General features: G+C 41.3%; 1 protein-coding gene across 1 annotated transcript in view; it reads left to right on the top strand.

Moving 5' to 3' along the window:
• The window catches only part of sspo (SCO-spondin), a 96183-nt gene that overhangs the window by 59464 nt on the left and 11829 nt on the right, over nt 1–24890 (top strand). The window contains exons 93-113 of the mRNA XM_041814572.1: nt 839–1076; nt 1195–1347; nt 1458–1504; nt 1638–1808; nt 1964–2140; nt 3126–3281; nt 3360–3484; nt 4431–4570; nt 5066–5112; nt 5209–5448; nt 8514–8675; nt 9905–10021; nt 10139–10277; nt 10406–10605; nt 10749–10919; nt 11931–12058; nt 12151–12305; nt 13044–13090; nt 13907–14071; nt 14866–15065; nt 16216–16311. Of these exons, the coding sequence (XP_041670506.1) occupies nt 839–1076; nt 1195–1347; nt 1458–1504; nt 1638–1808; nt 1964–2140; nt 3126–3281; nt 3360–3484; nt 4431–4570; nt 5066–5112; nt 5209–5448; nt 8514–8675; nt 9905–10021; nt 10139–10277; nt 10406–10605; nt 10749–10919; nt 11931–12058; nt 12151–12305; nt 13044–13090; nt 13907–14071; nt 14866–15065; nt 16216–16311 (3074 nt within the window). The remainder of the gene's footprint in view (nt 1–838; nt 1077–1194; nt 1348–1457; nt 1505–1637; nt 1809–1963; nt 2141–3125; nt 3282–3359; nt 3485–4430; nt 4571–5065; nt 5113–5208; nt 5449–8513; nt 8676–9904; nt 10022–10138; nt 10278–10405; nt 10606–10748; nt 10920–11930; nt 12059–12150; nt 12306–13043; nt 13091–13906; nt 14072–14865; nt 15066–16215; nt 16312–24890) is intronic.

The raw sequence follows: 24890 nt of genomic DNA, 5'->3' as shown, positions 1-24890 counted from the left end.
TCATGACTGTAGATATGGTTTTGATGGAGTAGAAGTTTTTAATGCATCTATACCAGAAGTTGAGTTGAGAACATTTCCTTTTTTTCTGAACACAGCATTGAAAAAATCCGTAACTACTGCATTTGTCAGAAAAATGTCCTGATATAAGAAGAAATTCTCAATCAAAAGACTCTCTTTAAATAGTTTCCAGTAGAACCAGGGATGAAACTACTAGAGGTTTCAAAACTGTCTACAAAGCTGTACTTATCCCGCCCTCATCCATAAATGAAAGATGCTCTGTGAGCTCTACAATGATGTGTATGCTAAGCATGCTAAATCAAAGTAATGTAGTCTGCTTCAGGACAAGAAGCCTAAGATCCTATTATACACCACCAGCCAGTGTTAAAATAATCAGAACAACAGCCAGAAACTTCTGCCTAACATGGACAATAAAAACAACAGGACCTACTGTCGAAGACTGGTGTAACAGTTTAACAGGTGACCATGTTAATTGGTGACTATACGTGCTTGTGTAATAACAGGATCCTGTTTGTTTAGGTTCTCAGTAAATCATATCTGCTAAGCACATTTAAATGCCAAGGGTAAAAAAAGAACATCTTTTACATTTATTTGTCTGAAAAAAGAGAAACAAGATAAATAAAAAATACTGACTCCTAATGAATGTTTTGTGAACAAGGAACCTGAATTAAAAATGTCAGATCTGGTTGCCTGTACATCTTGGGTAGCCATGGCCATAAAACAGCTGCCTCAGCATCATAATGGCTTTATGAGAAATGTACATCTGTTCATTAAGGCAGGAAATTGTTTAAATAAATCGTATATGGGTGTGTGTGTTCAGGCCAGTTACAGCAGGACGGGACGTGTGTTCAGCTGTGGCAGTGCGACTGTGTGGACTCACTGGGACAGATCTGGGCGGCTGGCAGCTGGCATCAGGTGGACTGTAACAACTGTAGCTGCTCTGATGGACAGCTGCTCTGCACCAATCACAGCTGCCAGCCATCGTGCGCTTGGAGCTCTTGGTCCAGCTGGGCATCCTGCAGTGTTTCCTGTGGGCAGGGCCAAAGAACCAGATACAGGTGAGTATAAGGAAACTCACAAATACTTGTTAATTATGATCTTAATACATTTATTATTTCAGCCATGTTAAGGGTACTTATTCTACATGTACTGCTCTGTGCGTCTTTTGTGGCTCAGGTCTCTGATCCCAGAGAGTGAAGGAGCAGATTGTCAGTTTGAGGAAGTCCAGCATAAAACCTGCAACCCAGGACCTTGCCCACCTCTCTGTCTGCATGGCAACCGGGAGCTGCATGTGGGTGATACCTGGCTGCAGGGCGAGTGTAAACAATGGTGAGATGCATGAGGAAAACACAGGCAAACATCACTTTTTCTGCTAAAGAACAGTCTGCACTTTATGAAATGATACTGAAAATGACTGATAAGTTTGTTTTGTCCTTTAGTACATGCACACCAGAGGGAGATTACTGCCAAGACATTGACTGCAGAGGTGGGTCACTTCTGTATTATTTCATGCTCTTTGATGCACATTTATTATTGACTTGATGTACAAAAGCTGACTGAGATGCCTTTAAGGTAGCTTCTAGGGTGTAAAATTGTTTAATTTGGTGTGTTTTTTGCAGTGGATGGTGGTTGGACCCCCTGGTCAGTGTGGTCTGACTGCTCAGTGACATGTGGTCAGGGAACACAGGTTCGAACCCACGCCTGCATCAATCCTCCTCCACGTAATAATGGCTCACAATGCAGCGGTCCAGAGAGAGAAACACAGGACTGCCACACTCCTCCATGTCTAGGTCTGCTCATATTTCAGTTATCCTACATTTAAAAATATCTTTCCAGTAGTAGTAGTTAGAAACATGCAGTGTTAAATGTACTATAAAGGAAGAACGTCAGTACCGCTGGATTCGTAAGGTGTTGGCTGCCATCATATTGGCTCTCTCTTCTACAGATGACCTCTGCCCCTGGTCGCCATGGTCTCTGTGTTCACAGAGCTGCGGTGCTGGGTCTGTGTCACGGCGTAGGGTGTGTTTGTGTGAGGAAGGTGGAGATGCAGCCTGTCCAGCTGAAATTGAAGCTGAGAGGAACAGAGAGGAGACCCAGTTGTGCTACAAACAGCCCTGTCCAGGTATGTAAACACTAACCTTGTTCGAAGTATGTGTCCAAACTTATGACCTCTGAAATGTTCTACAGAATGAATGGGTGCAAATTCCCACAGAGACACTCAAAAATCTTGTGGAAAGCCTTCTAAGAACATTGGAGGCTGTTATAGCTGCAGGGGGGGCACATATTAAAAGAGTGCAGTGCATGTGTCTCAAGTGGTTGTAAAAAAAAGACACCTGTGTCTGCAAGGTCCAGTCACTAGTTAATCAAGAGTCCTGGTTACCATTACACCATAAGGACAAAAGAACACTCCAGCTAGCTCAGAGAAAAGGTTACTAAAAAGTGTAAGTCAGGGGATGGATACAATAAAATTCCTATTCCCTGTGCAGCCTCACAGAGTTTAAACATTTTTTGCAAAGGTGAATGGAGTAAAATTGATGTGTCCAGATGTGCAAGCCTGATTGAGATCTATCTACACAGACTCAGTGCTGTGATTGCAGCCAAAGGTGACTCTTCTAAAGAGTAGAAATCTGTTTTCACTTTGACATTGCAGAGTTTTTTTTTGTAGTGCCAAATTATGTTGACCATGATTGATCTATAAAATCAATAAAGGAGTAAAACTTTCAAGGACATGAATAATTTTTTTAGGCATTGTATTGAAACACGATGTCATTAACAGTCTCTGTTGGTGTAATGGTCAGGTGGCCAAATACTTTTGTCTATCTAGTAAATTTTTGGACTATGTTGTTGTTTGTGGCCCTATCCTTGTGGTTTGTTTTCTTTGTTGCTTTGACTCTTTCTTGAGGATAAACCCAGACATATTTCTTCTAGTTTTGGTGTATAAATACAACTTTTTTTAATGCTTATTAACTCAGGAAAAGAGTCAGGAGCAACCTCACAGTCTTATGGAGACAAGTTTATGTGGGGCTCCCACAGGTTCAGAGTAAATGACAAATAACATGTTGTGTTTCCTGCCTGTAGCACAAAGAAAAATGTGTTTTCTCCTTCAGGCTGTCCCATGTCTCAGTGGAGTGTTTGGTCAAAGTGTTCCTGTGAGTCTCAGAAGCAACAACGATACCGCGTGGCGCTCTCTCCAGCCACCAGGGGGCAACAGTGCACTCCTGTTGAAACACAGAGCAGGACATGCAGACTGAGCCAATGTGATGGTGAGTTATCTCCCATTCTGAAAAAAAAGGTGTTGATGACGTGCAGGCTAATGTGATATTTTCCTCCTGTGTTTTTAGACTGTAAAGTCCCGTTCGTGTACTCAGCATGTGGTGTTCCCTGTGAGAAACAGTGTTCTCTGCAGGGCCATAAGGATCAGTGTTTAGGTGTCAGGGAGTGTACACCTGGCTGCTACTGTCCACAGGTAAATATTTTATGAGCCCTGGTCTATTTACAGAGTATGATGTATTAGCTTAGCTGAAAACAGAATTTCACAATCACATTTTTTATCTGTAAAAATAACCTGGATGGGATCATTTTAATGCTGCTGCATACCTGAAAATGTTTAACATTTACTGTGAAATCTTTTTAATTAAGATAGGGATTGCTTTTGTTGTGCATCAAATGTCCAAAATAAGTCTGTTTGAAAAGCTAGTTTAATTCAGGAAATGTTGGAGGGGTGATTACTTTTGAAAGTCACTTTATATTTGCAACTTTTAAATAGATTTACCTCCAGCTAGTGACATTTTTAGCAGTGCAATCTGCATATTGCTAGACTAGTGTTTCTGCACTGCACTACACAACAATATATTGGTGAATAAAGAGTGAAAAATGCTTTAAAACGGACTGATGCTAATTCATCACTCTGACATTAGGTGCAATAACAATTTGATAATGTTGTTTGGCCCAGTTTGGGAGTTTCCAGCTTTGATTTATTGCAATAACCTGAAAATCCTCTCTGATAGATGGATGATACACCTTTACTACTGCAGGGAAGAGAGGATGAAATGAAATATGGAATTGAAAGCAGCTCACCAGAGGCGAAGAACATGTCACTTACAAGAAAACTTTCATTTATGTTTCATTTCTGCTTTTTTGTAGGGGGTGCAAACTTTCTAATAAGGGCAACACTGAAATATCATTTCTAGGTAACAATGATACCTTGCTACTGGATAACCTGGCAATATAGAAAGTTAAAATCCAATAGTCGCCCCCTTAACTTTCTTAAATTATGTTGTCATGTACACCTTAAGGAGAATCTGCCTTTTTAGCTTCTCTTCTTATCCATATATTAACCAGCTGGTCACAAAGTTTGAACCAAAACCTGAACCAGCTCTATATTTTTGGGAATTGCTTCCCCTCTCCTCCAGGGTCTGCTGCAGCAGAACGGTACTTGTGTTCCTCCAGAGCAATGTGGCTGCATCCACCTGCAGGACCAAGCATCGGGACAGCCCCCCACACCTGTAACCATCCCTCAAGGAGGCACAGTCACCATAGGCTGCAGTACTTGGTAGGCCTATTTATAAAAGAAACACCACCAAACTCAAAATCTAACTACTCTTGTTGTCTCCTTTGCACAACTATATGAGTTCCCAAACTCTCTATTTTACTGTCTCCCATGCATAGATGATACTCGGGTGGGCCATTCAGTTATAGGTTGTTTGCAATCATGTGATCCTGAATGAATTTCAATACTTTACAAAACTGTGATTTTTTTCCCACAGTTTATCTGATTTACCTGGTGTGGAGGCTATTAGTATCAGGAATACTCAATCCTGCAGACTTTTTAGTGTCTAGCTTTGCCCAGCCAGATGCACCATAAGTAACTGAGCAGTGCATTTTAGGCTTATGCCACAGCCACCACTGTTTAACTGCTTACTTGTGTGACTATTTTTCTTTCTATCAGCTTATTTTTCCTCCCTGCTCGTCTGTTTGTTTGTGATCTATCACTCACTTTGGCATGTGGTAATTATCATCTCTTTTGTTTGGCTGTTCTGTCTTCCAGCCTTTGCCATGATGGAACTTTGCAGTGTGACATGAGAGAGTGTGAAGGTAAAAAGAAGAGAAGTTAATGTAGAGAAGTGATTTATGTAAAAGCTGTGAATAATTGTCCCATTATTCTGTTCTAATGCTTTTTTCTTCCTCCAGTCATCCTCAGTGAGTGGTCACAGTGGACTCCATGTTCTCCCTGTGTCCCATCATCCTCTCTGCTGCAAAGCAACTTCCAAGATGGACTCATCAGCGGCAGTAGAATGCTCTCTATCCAGAGGCGTTTCCGGGCTTGTTTGGACCTAGACTCTGGTTTACCAGTCTCTAAAGAGGAGGAGAGCCAATGTCAGGGACCGCTTGTGGAGGAGAGGCTCTGTCCAGATGTGAGCATCTGCAGAGGTAATGTTATTGCTTGACCTGACAAAACTTAGGTATTTTTACCATGCATTTCTATATTATGCCACGTGGCTTTCCTACTGATACCGCAGCAGCAGGTTATTGCATGTCCTCCGTCTGTAAATTCATACTGCATTTGCAGAAAAGCCAGAGAGCACAGTACAATGAGAGCTCCACACACGGCTCTGTGCTCCCTGTTTGCTCGTCCGTACCTGTTTTAGGCCTCTGCAGCATTTGCAGCGTCACAGGGGCATGAATGTCACACCTTTAAATATCACCGCGAATTGAGCTACAGTTCAATTTAAAACCAAGTGAGCCTTTTATTTCAGTCAAAAAATGAAGTCTGTTCCTCTGTCTGCCCTTGTTAAGCTCCAGTCATTCCTTTCGCTCTGCAGTGAAGAAAAAGCAATGAATAGGACGGTTCTGGTTCACCCAAGTTCTCCTCAGCATGTTGCAGCAGTTTGACACTTTGCTCCTATCATAAAAGTGAAAACCCACAATGCAGTGAGCTACTGAGAGCCAGACAAGCATGGCAGGCTAGGAAAAAAGAACAGACATGAGTCAGGGAGGGGGTTTGTAATGCTCAAGGGACTTCTGAATATCTTACTCTAGGTAGGAGCCAAAATGTATACGTGCAAAATACCGATATGTCTTCTTAAAGTCTCCTACTTCAGATTTGGGCATGAGCAGGGATTCAAAACTTAATACTGCATCAACATTTCAACCCTGGGAGAAATAATCAGACTTGTCCCAAAGGGTCAGAGAGCTCATCTTGATGGTTCATAAAGGAGCTGGAGCTCAAAGATTTATTCCGGTCTTAAACCATCCAGTGAAAGATCATTTATTTGACACACATGATGACAGTGAAAACCCATGAGAGTTTAACTGATGTATTTCTCTTTCTCAGCCCTTAATGAGGGCTTTAGCTGCAGCATGCTGAATGTGATTAGGCTGTCTGACGGACTTTTTAGAGAGACATTCAAAGACATCAACGTAGTATTTGAACCACTGGACTCTTGATCTAGATGCTGACTATATTGGACATTGTGGTAATCCTGCTATCATGGATGTGTGTGAGTAAGTGGCTACAAGATTTCTAGAGGAAGCTTTAGTATGGGAAATTCTTCTTAGTGATTAAGCTTGATTGTAGCCACTTTGATTTTGTCCCCTTCATGAAGTAGTTAGAAACTGGTTGTAGAGGTAGCACTGAAGAAGCTGGATAATATAGTCTTGAATAACTAATTACTTTTCATACGTGTTTGACTGAAGACCAGCTTTGGAAGTGCAAGAAGATACAGATAACCGATACTGACCTACTCCTGATGGCTGATAATGATAAGATAACCATTTTTTTTTTCCAGTTGTTTATTTTATAAAGAAGCTTGTCATGTTGGAATAGAAAAGTAGAAAAATAGAAAACTGTTGCCACAAAGTTGGAAGCATAGCAGTGTCCAAAATGTCTTAGTATGCTGAAGCTTTAAGATTGGCTTCACTAGAGACACAGGGTCTAGACCAAACCCTGACAAACAGCCCCAAACCATTATTCCTCCTCTGCCAAACTTCACTGTCAGGCAGGTAATGTTCTCCTGTCATCCGCCAAACCCAGACACATCCATCTGACTTCAAATAGATGCGTTCCGTCACTGCATAGAACCTCCTTCCATTGCTTGAAAGTCCAGTTTCGATGTGCTTTACACTGATTCACCGATGCTTGGCATTGGACTTGGTGATGTGAGGCTTTCATGCAGATGCTCGGCCATGGAAACCCATTCATGAAGCTTCCAACTCACAGTTTTGGAACTCTGAATCATGAGAGTGTTTGCAACTTTTAGGGCCTTTGTCCATAGCTGGCTTTTTTTAGCACTTGCAGCACTTATTTTCAATTCAAAACCAATGTAGTCCAGCATTCTGAGCGCTCAGTGCCCTGGGTGGAAAAAAACGCCCTCAGCGTCAGCTGTTTCTGTTGCCGTGCTCATAGTGCTCTTGACAGAAAACTGTTTAGTGTATGGAATAGAACTGCCCTCGCCAATGCCTCTTCTCCCTTACTTGCCAAACAAAATTAAAAAGGAAAAGGATCTGATTCTGGCTTTTCTTATCTTTTTTCAGGGTGGTTTTTGTGTCTGTAGATTGTGTCTGAGTTGCTGTTGTTCCTAAACGCTTCCACTTTCTAATAATATCACTTACAGTTGACTGCGGAATATCCACACAATGCAAAATACAATGCAAAAGTTCGGTGGTAAAACGTATGTTCCTGATGTAGTCAGACTGAGAATGTGTGTGGAAAGAAAATAAACAAACACCTTTGCTAACAATGGGTTTTATCAGTTCATATTTTATTTTTGGAATGATAAAAAAATAAATTAAATATTTGCAATATCTATATATGGTGCATCCCTTTTTCTTTGAACAGTATTGGTTCTAAATAACTGTTGATATTTCTGGGGGGAATATCAAGGAACGGGGAGCAAGGCTCATGTGATTATTGGTCTTGAATCTCTACACTTGTTACCAGATTTGTGTCTGTAGTTGTGGGAATTTTTTTCATGTGCCAAAGCTTACAATCAGTGTTAAAGGTGTTATTTATCTGTGCTGACATTCTTTTCTTTTCTAATGGAGAGAAATTGTTTAAAGAGATTTGAAAAAGGGAAGCGATGTATGCCTATAGGGACACGTGTGGGCTGTTGGATCTAATATTTTTCTGGATTCTTCTCCTTTTGTTTTCATTTAAATGGAAATGCCTCTTAACTATTTCCAAGCCCAATGAACCTTAGGCTTGATTTGCATGCCAAATATGTGAATCCATGTGCTTCATCACTGCTACAATTGTCTGCTCAGTGAGGAAAACAGAGGTTTTATTAAATATGAACAAGCAGAAAAATTTCAAACATATAAATCTCACTGGTTAAACCACACAAAGGCCACACACAATAAATACGCTGTTGTTATTGTTGATGATGAGCAATACAACAATTACAGCTATTATAGGAGTCATCATCATAATTACAGTCACTATAATTAGGACAAGAATAGAACTGATGGTGCTTTGAATAATAATTTTACCCTTCCAGATCTGTGTCAGTGGAGTGTGTGGAGCGCCTGGACAGCCTGTGCAGAGCCGTGCAGCGGTGGAGTCAGACAGCGCTACAGATGGCCCCAGGCCTCTCCTCCAGGACCGAAGTGTAGGAGTCAACAGACACAGAGCCAGAGCTGTAACACAGGACTCTGCCCAGGTAGAGATGTTTGAAAACCCACTTTACTGATGTAAATACCTTCATAGACAGGTGAGTAGACACTTAAATCAACAGTTAGATCTGTTATTTAAAGTCACTTCATTTCCTCTCCAATAATGGTAACGGCACTCTGGAGTGATGGGTGGTAAACCAGTATCAGTACTGCCACTGGTGTAATTTTTAAATTTATTGGTTCCCAGATTTTCAAAGCAAAATTTCCCAAAACTTCCAATGAAACTCTTCAAGAAATACAACCATGTCCCCAAAATGTCATTGCAAATTCTTAAAAGATACAAATTCCCCAAGTTATCCAAACAAATTTCTCAAAATGTCCATGAAAATCCCTGAAGTTTTCTTTGCAAATTTCCACAACATTTCAAGTAAATTATTTAAACTTTGATGGACGTGCTGTAGAAGTATCTTAAAATTTTTAAAAATTATTACTATGTTGTAGGAAGGCCGACATGTAAAGTCGTCATATGTGCATGCAGGGTCTTAGAAGATTACGTGTAACCCATCTTGGCCATAACTGAGTAAATCTTTTCATTCCTAAATCGAGCGAGGAATTACTCTTTTTTTGCATAACATAGCTTTCTTTAAATGCACTCTTGTTAGCTCTGATTTGTACGCTCTTATAAATTATTTTTGGATGGGTTCATCCAAATCTGGTGGATAGTTTCTTTAGAACTCTGTCATTGAAGTGGTGTGAAACAAACATGCTTTTATTTTGAAAGGAAAAAAGAAAAAAGAAACTTCAGCAGGATCAGCGACTGTGGCATGAACTTAATTACAGAAAAAGGAACTTGTTACGGATTAAAAAGAAAAAAAGCTTGCAGTAAAAAGATAAATGTTTGATATCATGAGGTACAGTGAATTCAGACATTATGGAGGAGTGGTGGGCTTATTTAACATCACTGTTGCTGCAGTGGCGTAACCAAAGTGTGCTAAAAAGGAGAACAAAGCATGCAAATGATGAGATTTAAAAAATAATGCACTGATGATGGACCTTGATCAATCTCAATTAATGCATTCATACTGCCTTAATTTAGATGAATTATATTCTTTTAATTTTGCAATACTGCAATATAATGCTGTCATTACAAAGGATGAAAAAAATACCGTGATATACATTTTTGGCCATATCGCCCCACCCTAGGACTTCTGCTGTATCTGCTTTTCTTATCTCTTTATTCATGACCACTGGAAATATTGATTTTACTTTACCCAAGGTGAGCGCTGTGAGGACAGGGGGCGGACCTACCAGGAGAGTTGTGCCAATCAATGTCCCCGCAGCTGTGCTGACTTATGGGAGCATGTGCAGTGTCTCCAAGGAGCCTGTCACCCAGGTGATCATTACTTCTGACATGAGCTGTGCCCTAAAGGAGATTTTTTATTAAAAAAAAAAAAACAAAAAACGTCCTGTTCCATTTTTTATTTCATTTTTTCATGGTTTGATTTGTCAGGTTGTCGGTGTCCAGAGGGACAGTTGTTGCAGGACGGCCACTGTGTGCCGGTGACTAAATGTCGCTGTGGAATCCCATCAGGCAATGGGACACTAGAGTTTAACCCTACAGAAGAACTTGCTGTGGACTGCAACACTTGGTATGTGAGGCCAAATTCATAGCCTCTTTGTGTCCGTTATACTTACCTTAAGAGATCAGAAACTTTACTTTTACAAGACGCATGTGATCATGGTTTTACTATGCCTCTCTGCACCTCTCTGTCTGTAGTGTCTGTGAGAATGGGACTCTTGTGTGCACCAAACTTCCCTGTCCCGTTTATGAGCCCTGGAGCCAGTGGAGCTCCTGCTCAGCTACCTGTGGACGCGGACAGAGGACGAGGACACGGCTCTGCCAGGACGTAGAGGGTGGCCCTTCCTGTACTGACACCATGCAGACAGAGAGCTGTGAAGTGGTGCCAACATGTCCAGGTCTGACAGGGAACAAGCAACAACATAAACAAGTGGAAATGCACCAACTATTATTGTCATGCAAGTTCAGAATAGTGTTGGAAGGGCAAATTTTCTAGGTAAATGTATATCTGTCTATCTGTGTCCTCCTCATCTCTCTACAGTGGGATGTTTCGTGAGCGAGTGGTCTCCCTGGAGTGAATGCAGCGCCACGTGTGGTGGTGGTTTGTCAGTGCGGAACAAGACAGTCCTCAGAGAGGCTGAACCCGGTGGTGCAGCTTGTGTTGGACCACTTGAACAGCACACTGTCTGCAACACTAACAGCTGCCTGCCTGGTAACATAACACTTATCAGTGGAAGTTTTAAATTTAGCACATGTGCGCAATATTTCCGTACTAAGCTATATAATCTCTGAATCAAAGTTAAAGAAAAGTGGCTACCATGCGACAAACAAAATATCTAATAGCTGATCACTTCAGTACTTTTAATTTTAGTGTCATGGGGTAAATATAACATTCATTCATTCATTTATTAAGGGAAAAACACATCCAAACCTACCTGGCCCTATGTGGAATAGTTAATGCCCCCTAAACCTGATAACTGGTTGTTCTATTATTGGCAGCAACAACTGCAAGGGGGTGTTTGCATCTTTGTGGAGGAATTTTGGCCCACTCTTCTTTGCAGAATTGTTTTAAAGGGAGGATTTTCCAGCAAGAATGGCCCTTTAAGGTCATGCCACAAAATCTCAATCAGATTTAAGTCCAGATTTGACTAGGCCACTAAAACCTTCATTTAGTATTTTTAGTCCATTCAGAGGTGGACTCGCTGATGTGTTTGGGATAATTATTCTGCTGCATAACCCAAGTGTGATTGAGCTTGAGGTGTCAATATGATGGCCAGACATTCTCCTACAGGAGTTTCTAGTAGAGAGCAGAATTCATGGTTCCATCAATTGTAGTCCAGGTCTCCAGACCATCACACTGGCACCATCATGTTTTTTGCTATCCTGTTATGATGAATCGCTGTGTTTGTTTTACTCCAGATGAAACGGGATGCACACCTTCGTAAAAGTTTATCTTTGTCACGTCATTCCACAGACAGAATATTTTCCCCAAAATTCTTGGGGCTCATCAGAATGTTTTTAGTCAAATGTGAGACAAGCCTCTGTGTTATTTTGGTCAACAGTTGTTTTGAACTTCGAACTCTCCCATAGATGCTGTTTTGCTCAGTCTCTTTCTTATTGTTGAAGACCAGCTGTGCCATTGGAAACCTCTAACATTTATGAGCTGTATTTTCTCAGTATAGTGGAATTTATTGTAGTTTTTTTTTTCCTCTGTATTTTGCAGAGTGCTCCAGAGGACAAGTGTACAGTAACTGTTCAGGCTCCTGTCCATTCATCTGTGAGGACCTGTGGCCCCACACCCAGTGTCTTCCTGGACCCTGCACTCCTGGATGCACCTGCCCTCCAGGACAGGTCTGTGCATTTGTAGTCCTGTGCCGATGTTTGTGCATGTTTGAATTGCTTTAACAGAATATAACAAGTGGGTGTCACTGTGTTCCTCATAGGTGTTACATGAAGGCTTCTGTGTGTCCCACACTGACTGCCCTTGTTCACCCCTGTCCCTGCCGGCTGGTTTTCAAAGCTGGAACATCAGTGAGGATGGGGACACTGAAGCTCTGCTGCCACCTGGAACTGCCATTCAACACCTCTGCAACACATGGTAATACACTTAACATTCTTTCATTTATTCATTTACAGCTTTAACCATTTGCTGAAGACCAGATCAGCCATTAACTTTACCCACAGTGTCAGGGTTACACCGTCTTCTGGTTGAGCTGGTCAAAAAGGAGTCTGAGGCTGCTTTTAGAATCAGTCTACAGTCTCACGAAGACCTACAGAGCACCCAAGTCACTGCTGTTCTTCGTAGGAGATTGCATAACAATATGAAACTGATATTGTCAAAAAGGGAAAGCCAACCTGGCTATCTTCAGGCACACCTGCTCCATTCAAGGACTGAATTAAAAGGCCTCTATACGCTCAGGGCATATGTAATAAAAATCTATAAAATTCAAAGAAAAAGCAGACCGGTTTCCACCTACACAGGGTCTTTATTAGGGTGTGGACAAGACAAGACAAGCTGTCTTGTGTTGTCTTGGATGTTCCGATGCTAAAGATGCCACAGGAATGATCTTTTACATTTCTGAAAGTGTTAAGGAGCACCAGCATAGCTGAATGTCATCGTCTCAGTCAATAAAAGTCATATTTGCTACAGTGATATGTGCTGTAACAGATAGTCTGGTATGCTGCAGACGTGCCGTAGGTCATTTTACCTCTGTCACAGAGGTTTTATATTCAGTTAATATAATCTGATGGGCTCAGCTGAGTTACCTGATGGCTGGGTTTGATGTCTCAGGTATATTCACCTTACTGACCTGATTCTCCTTCTAACTTTCTCCAGCCTCTGCAGAGGAGGAGCGTTCAACTGTACCTCTGATCTCTGTGACGGTGAGTGATGCTCTGCCACAGCTGTTTCTACTAACGCATATCTTACACATTATAGGGCATCTCTCTGTCAGCAGTGAAACCTCGGGCTACAGCCATCTTCAGCTGAACTATCAGGACCATGATAGATATGTCAACCTTTCTATAGTTAGTAACAGCTGCTGCAACAGTTGGCTCGAATAACTGAGCAACAGTCACATCAGTCACAGCATACAGAGGCCATTACTGGGTTTTTGTTTCATAAACACATGATACCATCACCAAGTAGACAGGAGAGAGCAGGGGCTGAAAGATTAAAGAGAGCATCAGAAAGAGCATCCTCCTAAACCTTAAAATAGATTTAAGTGTTGCAGCTCCATCCCTGTTTTTATCAGTCATCTTTTATTACAGGGGATCTCCTTTCTCACAGGGAGCTGTGTTTTATTACGTAGAAGGTATTTGTAACTCTGGCTGTGATTCTTATATTTTTAGAACTACTATTTACTAAACACCTCAGACGTGGATATTTGAAAACAAGAAAAATATGTTTACTGTGTTTCTCTTAGGTCCATTATTTGGAGCAGGAAAACTAAATGTAATACAGATTTTTGCGCATCAAACTATATTTACATTGGGGTTTTCTGTCTGCCTATTTTTTCATAATTCACAGTAGGTGTGACAATAAATGTCTAGGATAACAAGCCTTTTTTGGTGTGTAATATCTGAGTCTAGTTTGATTCGTGTGGATGGAAAGACAGGACTCAGATGACAATTTTTATATAAAATGACCACTACCAATGACCTAAACATAATTATTGTTGTCTGATTTTCATCCTACAGTGGACTGTGAGTGGTCCAGCTGGTCGCCCTGGACTCCATGCTCTGTAAGCTGTGGCACAGGCCAACAGCGCTCCACCAGAGTTATCCTGCAGCCCAACCTGTATGAAGGGGCCCCTTGTGAGGGCCCTGACCACCGCACTACTACCTGCACAGCCCTTGACTGCGGTAAGCATGTAGACAGATGATTGATCTGTTTGACCTTAAGCCCCACAACAGCTTCATTCAACAGTTTTGTAAAGCTCTTAACAATTGTCACACAATTGTGGGCTTTTTTACTCTTGGTAATACACCCAGAGACCACTAGTGGTTTTCAGGCCCTTAGGACATCTATAGCATGACCAGGGGCTCATGGCAACCCTGCTATCCATCTTACTCTACCCAGTGGTTCTCAAATGGTGTGGCAAGGCACACTGGTGTTTAATGATTGCCTTATTTTGAAACCCTAAAAATCATAAAGTATCAAATACAACTTCATAAAAAGCTATTTTTTGTGGTAATTTCTAATTGTGCCTTTCTTTTATACAAACAGTACTTATTTTGGATAATTTGGTCTATAAATAACTCAAAACAGGTACAAAAAATGTTTGATCGACTTCTTTGAATAAGGCTGAGGTGACAAATGAATGTGGAGAAAACTTAAATTTTACCATACATTTGTCTAACTCAGTTGTTCTCAAGTTGTGTGTGTACATGTCATGTGGTGCATGTACCTGATTTTGTTATAAAATGTTTTGTTTGTTGCAGCAGGAGGGAGAAACATTAGAAAGCAGACACTCTTATCTGAAAACTGCATCTTTAAAAGCACATTTCATGTCCATACCTGCTACAAGCTGCCTTTACCCAGATTGGTTATTAATTTTTACGTTCTCATCGCCCTTCCCCATTTCATGCCACCCTCCCTTGATCTGTACTCGTCCCCGACACCTTTGTCCTCCCTCCTTCCCTCTCTTCCTCTGCAGCATGTCCTGCTGGCGAGCAGTGGAGGAGGAGTGCATCCCTGCTGTGCGAGAGGAGCTGTGAGGACATTTACTCTCCTCCTGTCAACTGTACCCACTCCGGCGAAGGCTGCGTGTGTCAGGACGGGCTTTATCGAAACACAGAGGGAGTGTGTGTCATTCCAGCTCTCTGCCCCTGCCATGACCAGGGCGTCCTGCGAGAGGTACGTTATAAACACACACACACACACCCAAAGTAAACAGCCATCTGCCATCCTGATAACTGGGTCGCTTGTACCTTTTGTGCACGCCTTATTGTGGTGTGTGTATGAACCTTACCTCTGTGGTGTTTACGTTCCCTCCCATTCACTCCCATTGTGTTATTTACTCATAAAGAAGGGCCCATTAGAAGATGAGTGACATGCCCTGCGGGCAACATTACACCACAATGCCTCTCCAGCCCTCGGCTTCATCAATTATACATCTACTGCCGTAGAAAGCCGGCACTGGGACCGCAACAGGGCTAGCCTGCCAGGAATTATTTATGATGGAGGGGATATTATAGGATTATAAGAATTAATCATACACTGACAAGAGGTCAGATCCGCTCCTCTTGATCTTTTTTTTCTTCAGGACTTTCTCTTTCATACCCTCTTGTTTCTTTTTTTTTCTCTTTGCTGCTTTATCTCTCACTAGTCCCTCGTCTCCCTATTTACAGGATTAATACTCAGCTGCTCATTTTCTCCATCCTTTCTCTCTCCTCACCAGCCTTCCTCCAGCCTCATACCCTTTCAGTCATTGTTTCTTTGTTTCTGTCTGTCTGCTCGGTTTCTTTCTTTCTGCGCCTGTCGAACGTTGATGACTAATGTCCGTTTAAAGACCCGCTGTGGGCTTCTAATCAACCACCTCATGACTTTTATGCCTAATGTGAGCCTCTTAAAGCACTCCTGAGTGGGTGCTTTTATACAGCTGAAAACCAAGCCTTGTTAATGACTCCTATTGCCAGCGCACTTAATACTTTATAATACAAGCATGTGTTATGTGTTTTAGTAATTACTGCAACATTATAGCCCTCCTTAGAACAAATTACACCAAAAGGCAAACCCAAAATTTTATTTGGTTCACTGATTAAACAGATCCTGAATGTATGATCAGTTGCACTTTATCAGAGCATAAAGGAGAGATTTAAGAAAGGCTTTTAAAGGGGTTATGATACCTCTATGTCATTGGCTCCTAACCTGGGGTCCGGGCACCCCTAGGGGGGGCGCCAAAAAGCTCAGGGGGGGCGCAAGACCCGGGCTGAGACAAAAAGGTTGGGAACCACTGCTCTATGTTAACAGTGAGTGAATGTTTTTTTTATTATGTGTGTGATAGGCGGGATCAGAGTGGGACGAGGGCTGTCAGACATGCCGCTGTCTGAACGGGAAAAAACTGTGCCAGTTAAGATGTCCGCCGCTCCACTGTGATGAGGTGAGATGCACTCTGACACTAAGTAATAAATTAAAAGATCATCTGTCTGATTTCCACACCTCATTCTTTCCCCCATGAGATCATGTGCGCACAACTTATGATACTTCTTATCCCTGAACAAAAACTGGCATTTTCCACTTTGGACCTGTTTCTTTGAAAAATGAGGAAGCCAACATGTTTGAGCAACATCCATTAACCTTATATAGGATGATGTGATCATAACTCAGCCTTCAATTTTAAGAGATGGGAAGACAACCTGAACAAACGGCCTTGGGTAATGCACACAAGCGTATTAAGCAAAGTTATTGCCTCTGTTGCTGCTGACGGTGCAGGGCTGAAGGATCTGAGAAGCTCTGTGTCCTGTTTGTTCTTCCAAAGTAATAAGGTCATTCATAGTTTGGTGATGGAGAAGGGACGCATTTTCTTGACTCAAAAGAGGTAAAAAGTCTGGGCAGGTGAAGTACAGATACAACGACGCCAATGTGTTGCTGCTGCTATTGAAGTTTAACTGTTAGTTCTTATTTCTGTTAAAAAGAAAGCCTTAAAATACAGTATTATCCACTATAATGTCAAAACAAGTTATGTTAGTTTCATCAAAAGTTTGACTTTATGATATGACTTTAAAAAACAGCCTCTGCAAGGCTGCTGCAATAGTTTACTAGTTGAGAAGTAAAAATGCTGCATTAACCCTCTGTCCCCATCAGTTTAAGACAGATCCAATCAAGTGCAGCTCTTTTCCAGAGTTTGATGCAATGTTGCACCAAGCATCTTTTAAACATTATTTCTGGGATTTAGAGCAAACAAGGTCAGAAGATTCCATTCTTTATAGCTTAGCTCAAAGCTTTGTCATTACAGAGGGATTTCTCCATTGTTGCAAACCAATTTCCTCTTATCAGAATGTTCCTGTTGGGCAATTTTCAAAAGCTCACAGAGGTGAAACTGCCAGAGTATTTAGGATATGAACAGGCAAAGATCAGACATAAGATTTCCTTCCATGGTAATTATCCTGGCAGGCCTTGTATTTATCTTCCAGATACCTATAACCACCAGGTCAGAAATTACCAGCAACTGTGTATTTAGATTCCTAAAGATTGGTGTTGATTTAGCTTTGTTGGTAGAGCAAGTGCCCATCAGGATCAGTTTCTTGGCACATTTTGGTGCATCCTCTCTCACTCTTCCTCCCCATATTTCCTGTCTCTCTTCATAAGTCCTATCTGATAAAGCCAAAACAATAGTCTTGGAAAGGGATGCCCATGATTTTATGGAAGCATCAGAGTGAAGACACTCTGTCTCTTAGTTATCTGTAGGCCTGAGACTGATAAACAGAGATGAAGGTTCACATAGAGAGCTACATTCAGGGGGCCAGACCTTCACATCAGTCCATTCAACCACCACTGCTTCTGTGGGATCGCACAGGTCACCAAGCTTCTCTGTTGTTCAAAAGCGTTTCAATTACTCTAAGCGAGGGAGAAAACGCGCCGCTCCCTCAAGAATGTGTGGGATGTTCTCTCCAAGTCATAGGCTGAGGTAGATCAATACCTGACTGTCCGATCCTCCCACAAGCCTGCACCTTTCCTGAAAAAGACTGTACCTCCCTTTAAGACAGTAAAACCTGGTCTCCTCATTAGGCATATGTGGCTTTATTGTGCTGTGATTGTGAAGCAGCAGCCTGTTTGGCATCATGACTGAATATTAGCATGTAACAACGACCTCATGTTAGATTTAGAATCAGATCAGTGAAAGCATTAAGAGGAAAATTAGAAAGTCATACATGACAGGTAGCGTGCAGTCAATCTATTCTGGCCTGCTTATGTTTTAATCGTATGTTAGATACAGGTGAAATTATTGCAAGTGCTTTGATTTGGTGAATTGTCTACCAAAGAGCAGCTGATTCTGATATAGGGCCTAAATGCAAACATACTGACTGGATTATATAGTGAAAACTGTATTTATTATCCATCCAATTTCTATGCCGCTTATCCCGTTAGGGGTAGCGTGGGTGCTGGAGCTTATCCCAGCTGTCATTGGGCGAGAGGCGGGGAACACCCTGGACTGGTCGCCAGTTAATCGCAGGGCTGACATATAGAGACAGACAACCAGGCACGCTCACACTAACACCTACAGCCAATTTAGAGTGATCAGTCGACCTAACGAGCATGTTTTTGGTGGTGGGAGGAAGCCGGAGTACATGGAGAGAACCCACGCATGCGCGGGGAGAACATGCAAACTCCACACAGAAAGGCCCTGGCCAGAAGCGATCCAACAGCGCTAACCCCTGCGCTGCCGTGCAGCCATGTATTTATTATTTATATACAAATTTATTTACTGTTTAATTTAGAGTTATAGATTAGACATAGATAGACACCAGGACTGGAACAGTGTATGAAGGTATTAAACTCAAATTCAACAGTCCTATTAGCTTGTTGAAACTGGAAAACTAAAGGGGAAGGAAACTTAGATTTAATGCATCTATTTTCAGAGATGTTCTTCTGCTGTCTCAAAGATCTGCAGGTTTGTGACCCCTGATCCAAAACATTTTCAAGGACAAACATTGTCTTCTGCAGTCTTTTTTTGTGAGATCTAAGCTCTCTTAAATTAATCTTACCCATGCACAAGTTAGAAAGCGCTGCTGATTACCAGTTATTTTTAAATTTTTTGGATCCACACTTAATGAATTCATCTATACCTGGTTCATGCATGAGATTTATCGTAAAGTTTGATTACTTCTTATATTTATTTAAATTATTAATAGGCATAGTTAATTATGTAACATTTGCATATGATTAGGGTCATCGTGTTATCATGTCTGAGCGACTTTGACTACCAGAGCATGCCTCTCATTGCTGATGTCGGCTCCTTTACAGAGAAAACGAATCTGCCTTGGTCTTTCTGAGTGGTTTGCAGCAGCTGGTCATTCTGCAGAGGAGGTTGAGCTCAGTGTCAATAATGCATGTGTTCTAGAAAAAATACTCAATATAAACTCTGAATTTATTTACTATGTATCGCTTCAGTAAGAACTTTGACAGCTTAGTAAAATTGAGTCTTCGGTCTAGTGTAGACAAGATTGATGTGATTTCAATGTAAAGTGTCTCTTTTAACCCAGTGAGGCTTCCATCATCCATGAAACTGTCTTATTGTAGATGTTGTTTCCTTCTTGTCTGCAGTTGCTCTCCCATTTGAAAGGGTCAGATCAGTCACTCTGTGTTTGTCTCCATCCTTCAACAATGATAACTGAATTGGTTACAGATTTGAAAATCAGCAGAATAGCATAATTTCTGGAAGCAATAATGCGGAAAACACTGTATCTTAGGTAAAGGCATTAAAAAACATGGTAAAAAAAATGTAATAGCTTGTGGACAGCTCACATCAGAAAGTTATGGGGTATCTTTTTATCGTCTCCAACTATTTTAAGTGTTGTTTCCTACCAGCTATGAAAGATGACACTGTATAAATAAAAGTATTCAGCTGCCTGACCATTACACCAACAGGGACTGTAATGATATTGTATTCAAATACTTTAGTATGGAGTTGCCCTCCTTTTGCAGCTGTAACACCCTCCACTCTTATTGAAAGACTTTCCTCAGGACTTTGGAGTATTTCTGTGGGAGTTTGTGCCCATTCATTCTGAAGAGCATTCTCAAGGTCAGGCACTGATGTTGGACCAGAAGGCCTGGCTTGCAGTCTCCATTCCAGCTCATCCCAAAGGTGCTTGATGGGGTTGAGGTTAGGGCTCTGTGTGGGCTAGTCAAGTTGTTCCATACCAACCTCATCAAACATTGTCTTTATAGTCTTTAAAATAGTCCTAAAATAAACATTACTGTGTAATAATATGCCTGATAAATAGATTTAAAAGAATAATAATAATGAACTGAAAAACAATAAACAGAGCAATTTCAAGAGGGTCCTGGCTAACCGAGGTCAGTGCTTGGGCCCTAAAAACATAAAATGCACATGTAAATCATAGTTCTAAAGTTGTGCAGAAAGTAAACAAATTGGCTTCATAAAATAGATCAGAACACAGCATAGGGAGATCTGTATTTTATGCTTAAATTATTCTGGAGAACTCCTCCAGAAACTCCTTACCTGATTCTGCAAACTATGAAACAGCAAATATTTAAATATAAACCAACAGGTTGTTGCAGAGGAAAAAGAAATAAAATGAATAAACTGTCATCCATGCTTTCATTACATCCTGACATGATTATAGCATCCTTTATGGTACATCCTCAACAGTCCTCAGTGAACTTTAGTACATCCAGAACTCTGCAGCACACATCCTCAGTGACACCGTCTTCCATGACCACATCACCCTCACCCTTCAGAATCTCCACTGGCTTCCCATCCCCATTGCATCCAATTCAAAATCCTCCTCCTCACCCATAAAGCCTAAAACCAGGCCCCTCCCTACCTTACTGATCTCCTGCACCATCACACCCCCTCCCATAACCTCCGCTCTTTAAACCTCAGGCCCTGTCAACCCGGAGACGAATTCAGGAGTATACGCAAAAGTTTTTGTCATATCGGCGTTTCATCCACATGGAAATGGCGTTTTGGGAGGCAGTAAATGCTACTTTTTGAAACCAGGTCCCAGAATGAACAAATCAGTATACACCTACCATCATGTCTCCATGTGGATAGCCAGCCACATTTTTCTTGAAATGATCACGTCACACATTGCATAGCCCACTTAAGCCACATGGGTAGGGTGTCAATAACTTAGAAATTACTACATGTATCGCTGATGATTTATGAATTACCCCCTGACATCAGTGTTTGTTGCTATGTATTGTATGGGATAAGCAAAGTCTGTAATATGCTGGAATTTATTGACATTTCCATAAAAACACATCACCCTAAATTACAGGTGATTCGCACAGGATTAGAATTCCCTCTGGACCACTGTTTGCGCTGAAATATGATTGGTAATTTGCCCTGGAGTTTTTACAAATTACAGACATGGTTGATTTGCATGGGATTTGAGACACAGACGTTCCATGTGATTATTACAAATTACCAGAGGTCCCCAGGTTATACTAATCCCATTCAATTAGGACTTAAGAAACTATTTTAAAGAAGAATTGTGATAAAATCAATCACATGATCCAGCCATAAAAAAGCGTGATATAATTTACTTTCCATATCTCTCACCCTTACTGCAGCATAATAATGACATGTACAAGCTGGTCTAAAAAAACAAATTACTTCATACTTCATATCACTGGGGATTAGTTGGAAAAGTTAAAAAGTATCTTAAACTTTGGAATTGGGTCAGTAAAAGCTAAATACCTGGTATTCAAGTATGGAAATATTCTGTGTTGCCTATAGAAAAATCATTAAATAAAATGGAAGTATTATTACTATAAAGAAGAAGTTGACAGAAGTCACAGTTTTGACTGAGTCATCATTGACACCGTAAGCTGAATTTATGTTTTTAACATGGCGTTGCTGAATAAAGGCAAGGGTAAAAATAAAATCTGCTGACATCCAGGACTCTAAAGGAGAGGTTGATTGCACAGTAAGCTCCACACAGCAGACAGTCTCCAGAGTGTTCCACCTGTGGTGTACACAGCTCTTTACGACGGCGCACCGCTTGCGGTCTCAAATCCCTCGCCTCCTGCAGCTGCCCTGAGTTATGGCTCAGTCAAAGCACTCCTCAGTCTGGGCGATACGAAAAGGTCATTCAATGTGCTATGTTTGCTCTCCTGTCATTGTATCCTTTTTTTCAGGAGTCGCCATCAGAGGAAAAAGTTATTTTTCAAGCTGAATCTCCCTTCATGTCTCCTTCCTCATCTGAGAGACTCTTTTGAAGGATTAGATCATTTCTGGTGATATAAGCAATGTTTTCCTGTCAGTCATTTACTCCTTACACTTCTTCTCCTGCACCATGTTTATTTATAGATATCTGTTTTTTATCTCTCAGCATGTTGGCAACACTTATTTGACTACCCTTCACTTGAAATGCCAAGAACCCATCCCTTTTAATTAACCAGGAATCTGCATCTCACACTTTTTCCAACCTCCTGCTGCATGTGACGCAGACGCTTCCACACCTACAGCATCTTCACTTAAAAGACTTAAAACTGGTCCCTTCCTGACCTCCCACTCTTCCAGTGAGTGGGCTCTCTGCACCCCTTAGGGGAGGCTGGTGGCAGCGTGAGGAGTGGGAGGACAAGTCCTCAGGGTGAGAAGTCAGGAAAAGTGTTCCTGTGTCTGTCTGCGAGACTTTGCATGCTAGCAGCAGCTATTCTCAGACAGGGACACCACGGGACTCAGTGCCTGTCTTTGGACTGTTCTGGATCTCTCTGCATCAGTGACTTGCTGCCTCTGTCTATGTCCTTTGTGTCCTTACGTCACCGTCTCGCTATTTTTGGTCTAAATGTGACTTTTGCCTTCTACTTCCTGCTCTTTTCCCTTTTCTGTGTAGCCACTGCGATAGCATGTCCCTGCATCTTTCTGTTTGCCCTCTTCTGGGCTTGATCTCATCTTCTGGTCCACATGGCACTCTGGTGCTTGGTTGTCTCTTTTTTAATACATACATTTCACACATTACTTCATAATTGTTTATGGCCTTTTTTTCTTACCCTTTTAACATTATGTAGTCAACATCTTTGCCCCAGATTTAAACATCTAGACAGCTGTTATCTGGATTACAATAAAAATTTTGGACATATATTTATGATCCTTAAAGGAGTGATCCTTTAGTGGTAGTGGTTTTCAAACATTTTTTGCCCAAGGCACACCAAAAATCAAGCTGAAGTCTCAAGGCACACCATATTCATTTCCTTGCAAAATAGCCTCCTTTACATGTGTTGCAACATGTCCCAACTGCATGCAATGTGAGCGAGCACCAGCTACAAAAATCAGTTTGGTTACAGAGTTTTCTTTTGTAGTATCCTGACAGCCTGTGAGCAAGTGCAATGCAGCTCATTGGCACAAGGTTTATCCCAAGTCACCCTATTTTCCTCTCTGTCACTTGCATTGAGATGGACAGGTAACAGGGAAAGAGGTTGCACAGAGGATGATAAGGCAACAGGAGTGTCCTGACAGAAGATGTTATTAATTTTCTTCCACTTTTCTCACTCCCAAAATCTTGTTAGCTTGTGGAGATTGTGATGCATGGATATTCTCCATATCTATTCCTGAAATTTTAGGGTCTGACTTGTGCTAACATGGATGTTGCTATGTGGCTCACAGCCATTAGAGGCTAGTCAATATGAGGCTACACCTCTGATTCTCCGATTAAAAGCATGAGATGTCATATTTTTACATGTGGAAAACAGTCAGTTTACAGGGCAGAGAACTGTATATTTCACACATAAAGGACAGTGAGCGTGCCATTCTGCATGATGCAATGCAATGTCTGCTGCTTGCATGCAGTCAGGACATTGGTTATAGTATCTTTAGTTGTTGCATAGTTGTAGTAATGTAGTTAGACAAATTTCCAAGGCACACCTAGACTTGCCTCAAGTGGTCTAGTGGATGTGTGACAGCTGGAATCCTCCCAGTAGTTGCTATGCTGGTTTGCTTTTATACAAACTATGAGTACAAGAGATGTAGCCTGTTTGGACTGAATTGGAGCCAAAATGTTGAAGGGTCTGGCTACAGATCGCTGCTCTCAGATGCCCCCTCCTGCAGACCACCATTACAAATCACTTGCTCTATGAGGATGGAAGTTGCCATATTTGTCATTCGAGATGTTGTGACTAGCTTTAGCTACATTAGCTAAAGCATTAGCTTTTTTCTGTAAGCACACTGTTTACAGTAGTTTGCTGTATGAAACATTTGTAATGAGGTTTTACAGATCAGGTTATGCTGGCCTTATACCTGATGACTTTCAAAGGATTTCAAAGTCACAGACAAAATTTCAAAGTCTGAGTTAAATCATGAGTGACTTGCTAAAGTTGCAGCATGCTCCCAGGATCTCAGGTTGTCATAAAACTTGATCCAAGCAGTTGTAAAGCCTTTCTTCAGATATTGTCATAAGTCTTCAGTCTGGTCTTATGCAAATTGTGTTGTCAATGACATAACCACACCAAGTGGTAGTCAGTATTGCGCATAAGCCTGTTCATTTTTTCAAAACATGAGCATGAGGGTAGCTCTGTCTGAAGTTGCTGAATGTCCGCTCAGAGCTGGTGAAACCTTTCTTCTCAAAGCTGCTGTCTAATCTTTCAGTACCATTTGTATTCTGTCTCTCAGTTCATTCCAGGCTGACTCTGTTGGGCTTTTCAAAGTAAAAGCCCTTTTAGTTTGTTTCAGTGATGAGGCAACCCGTGTTTTCATACCATACTTTTATTCTGAAGTGTGTCTGGTATACCGTAGTTAGGTTGGTGCAGTAATTTGCAAAGTTGCCTCAGTTTTTAACTTTCCCTATGTTTCTACTCCATGTAAATGTTTAAAACATCAATTTATATGATATATTAACTCGTAAGCAGTCTCCCTTTACACCTTGTTCTCTGCCCAAAATTTGTGAATTTCCACCAGATGCATGAGGAGAAATATTTCCAAAAGGAAGTGTATTCTTGTCTTGTAGTTAGTGACCCCCAGTCTTTGCAAAATAGTAGTCTGAGACTAAAAACGAC

Source organism: Cheilinus undulatus, linkage group 19 (assembly GCF_018320785.1).
Source record: "Cheilinus undulatus linkage group 19, ASM1832078v1, whole genome shotgun sequence".
Classification (NCBI taxonomy): domain Eukaryota; kingdom Metazoa; phylum Chordata; class Actinopteri; order Labriformes; family Labridae; genus Cheilinus; species Cheilinus undulatus.
This window is presented reverse-complemented; position numbering and strand designations above follow the sequence as displayed.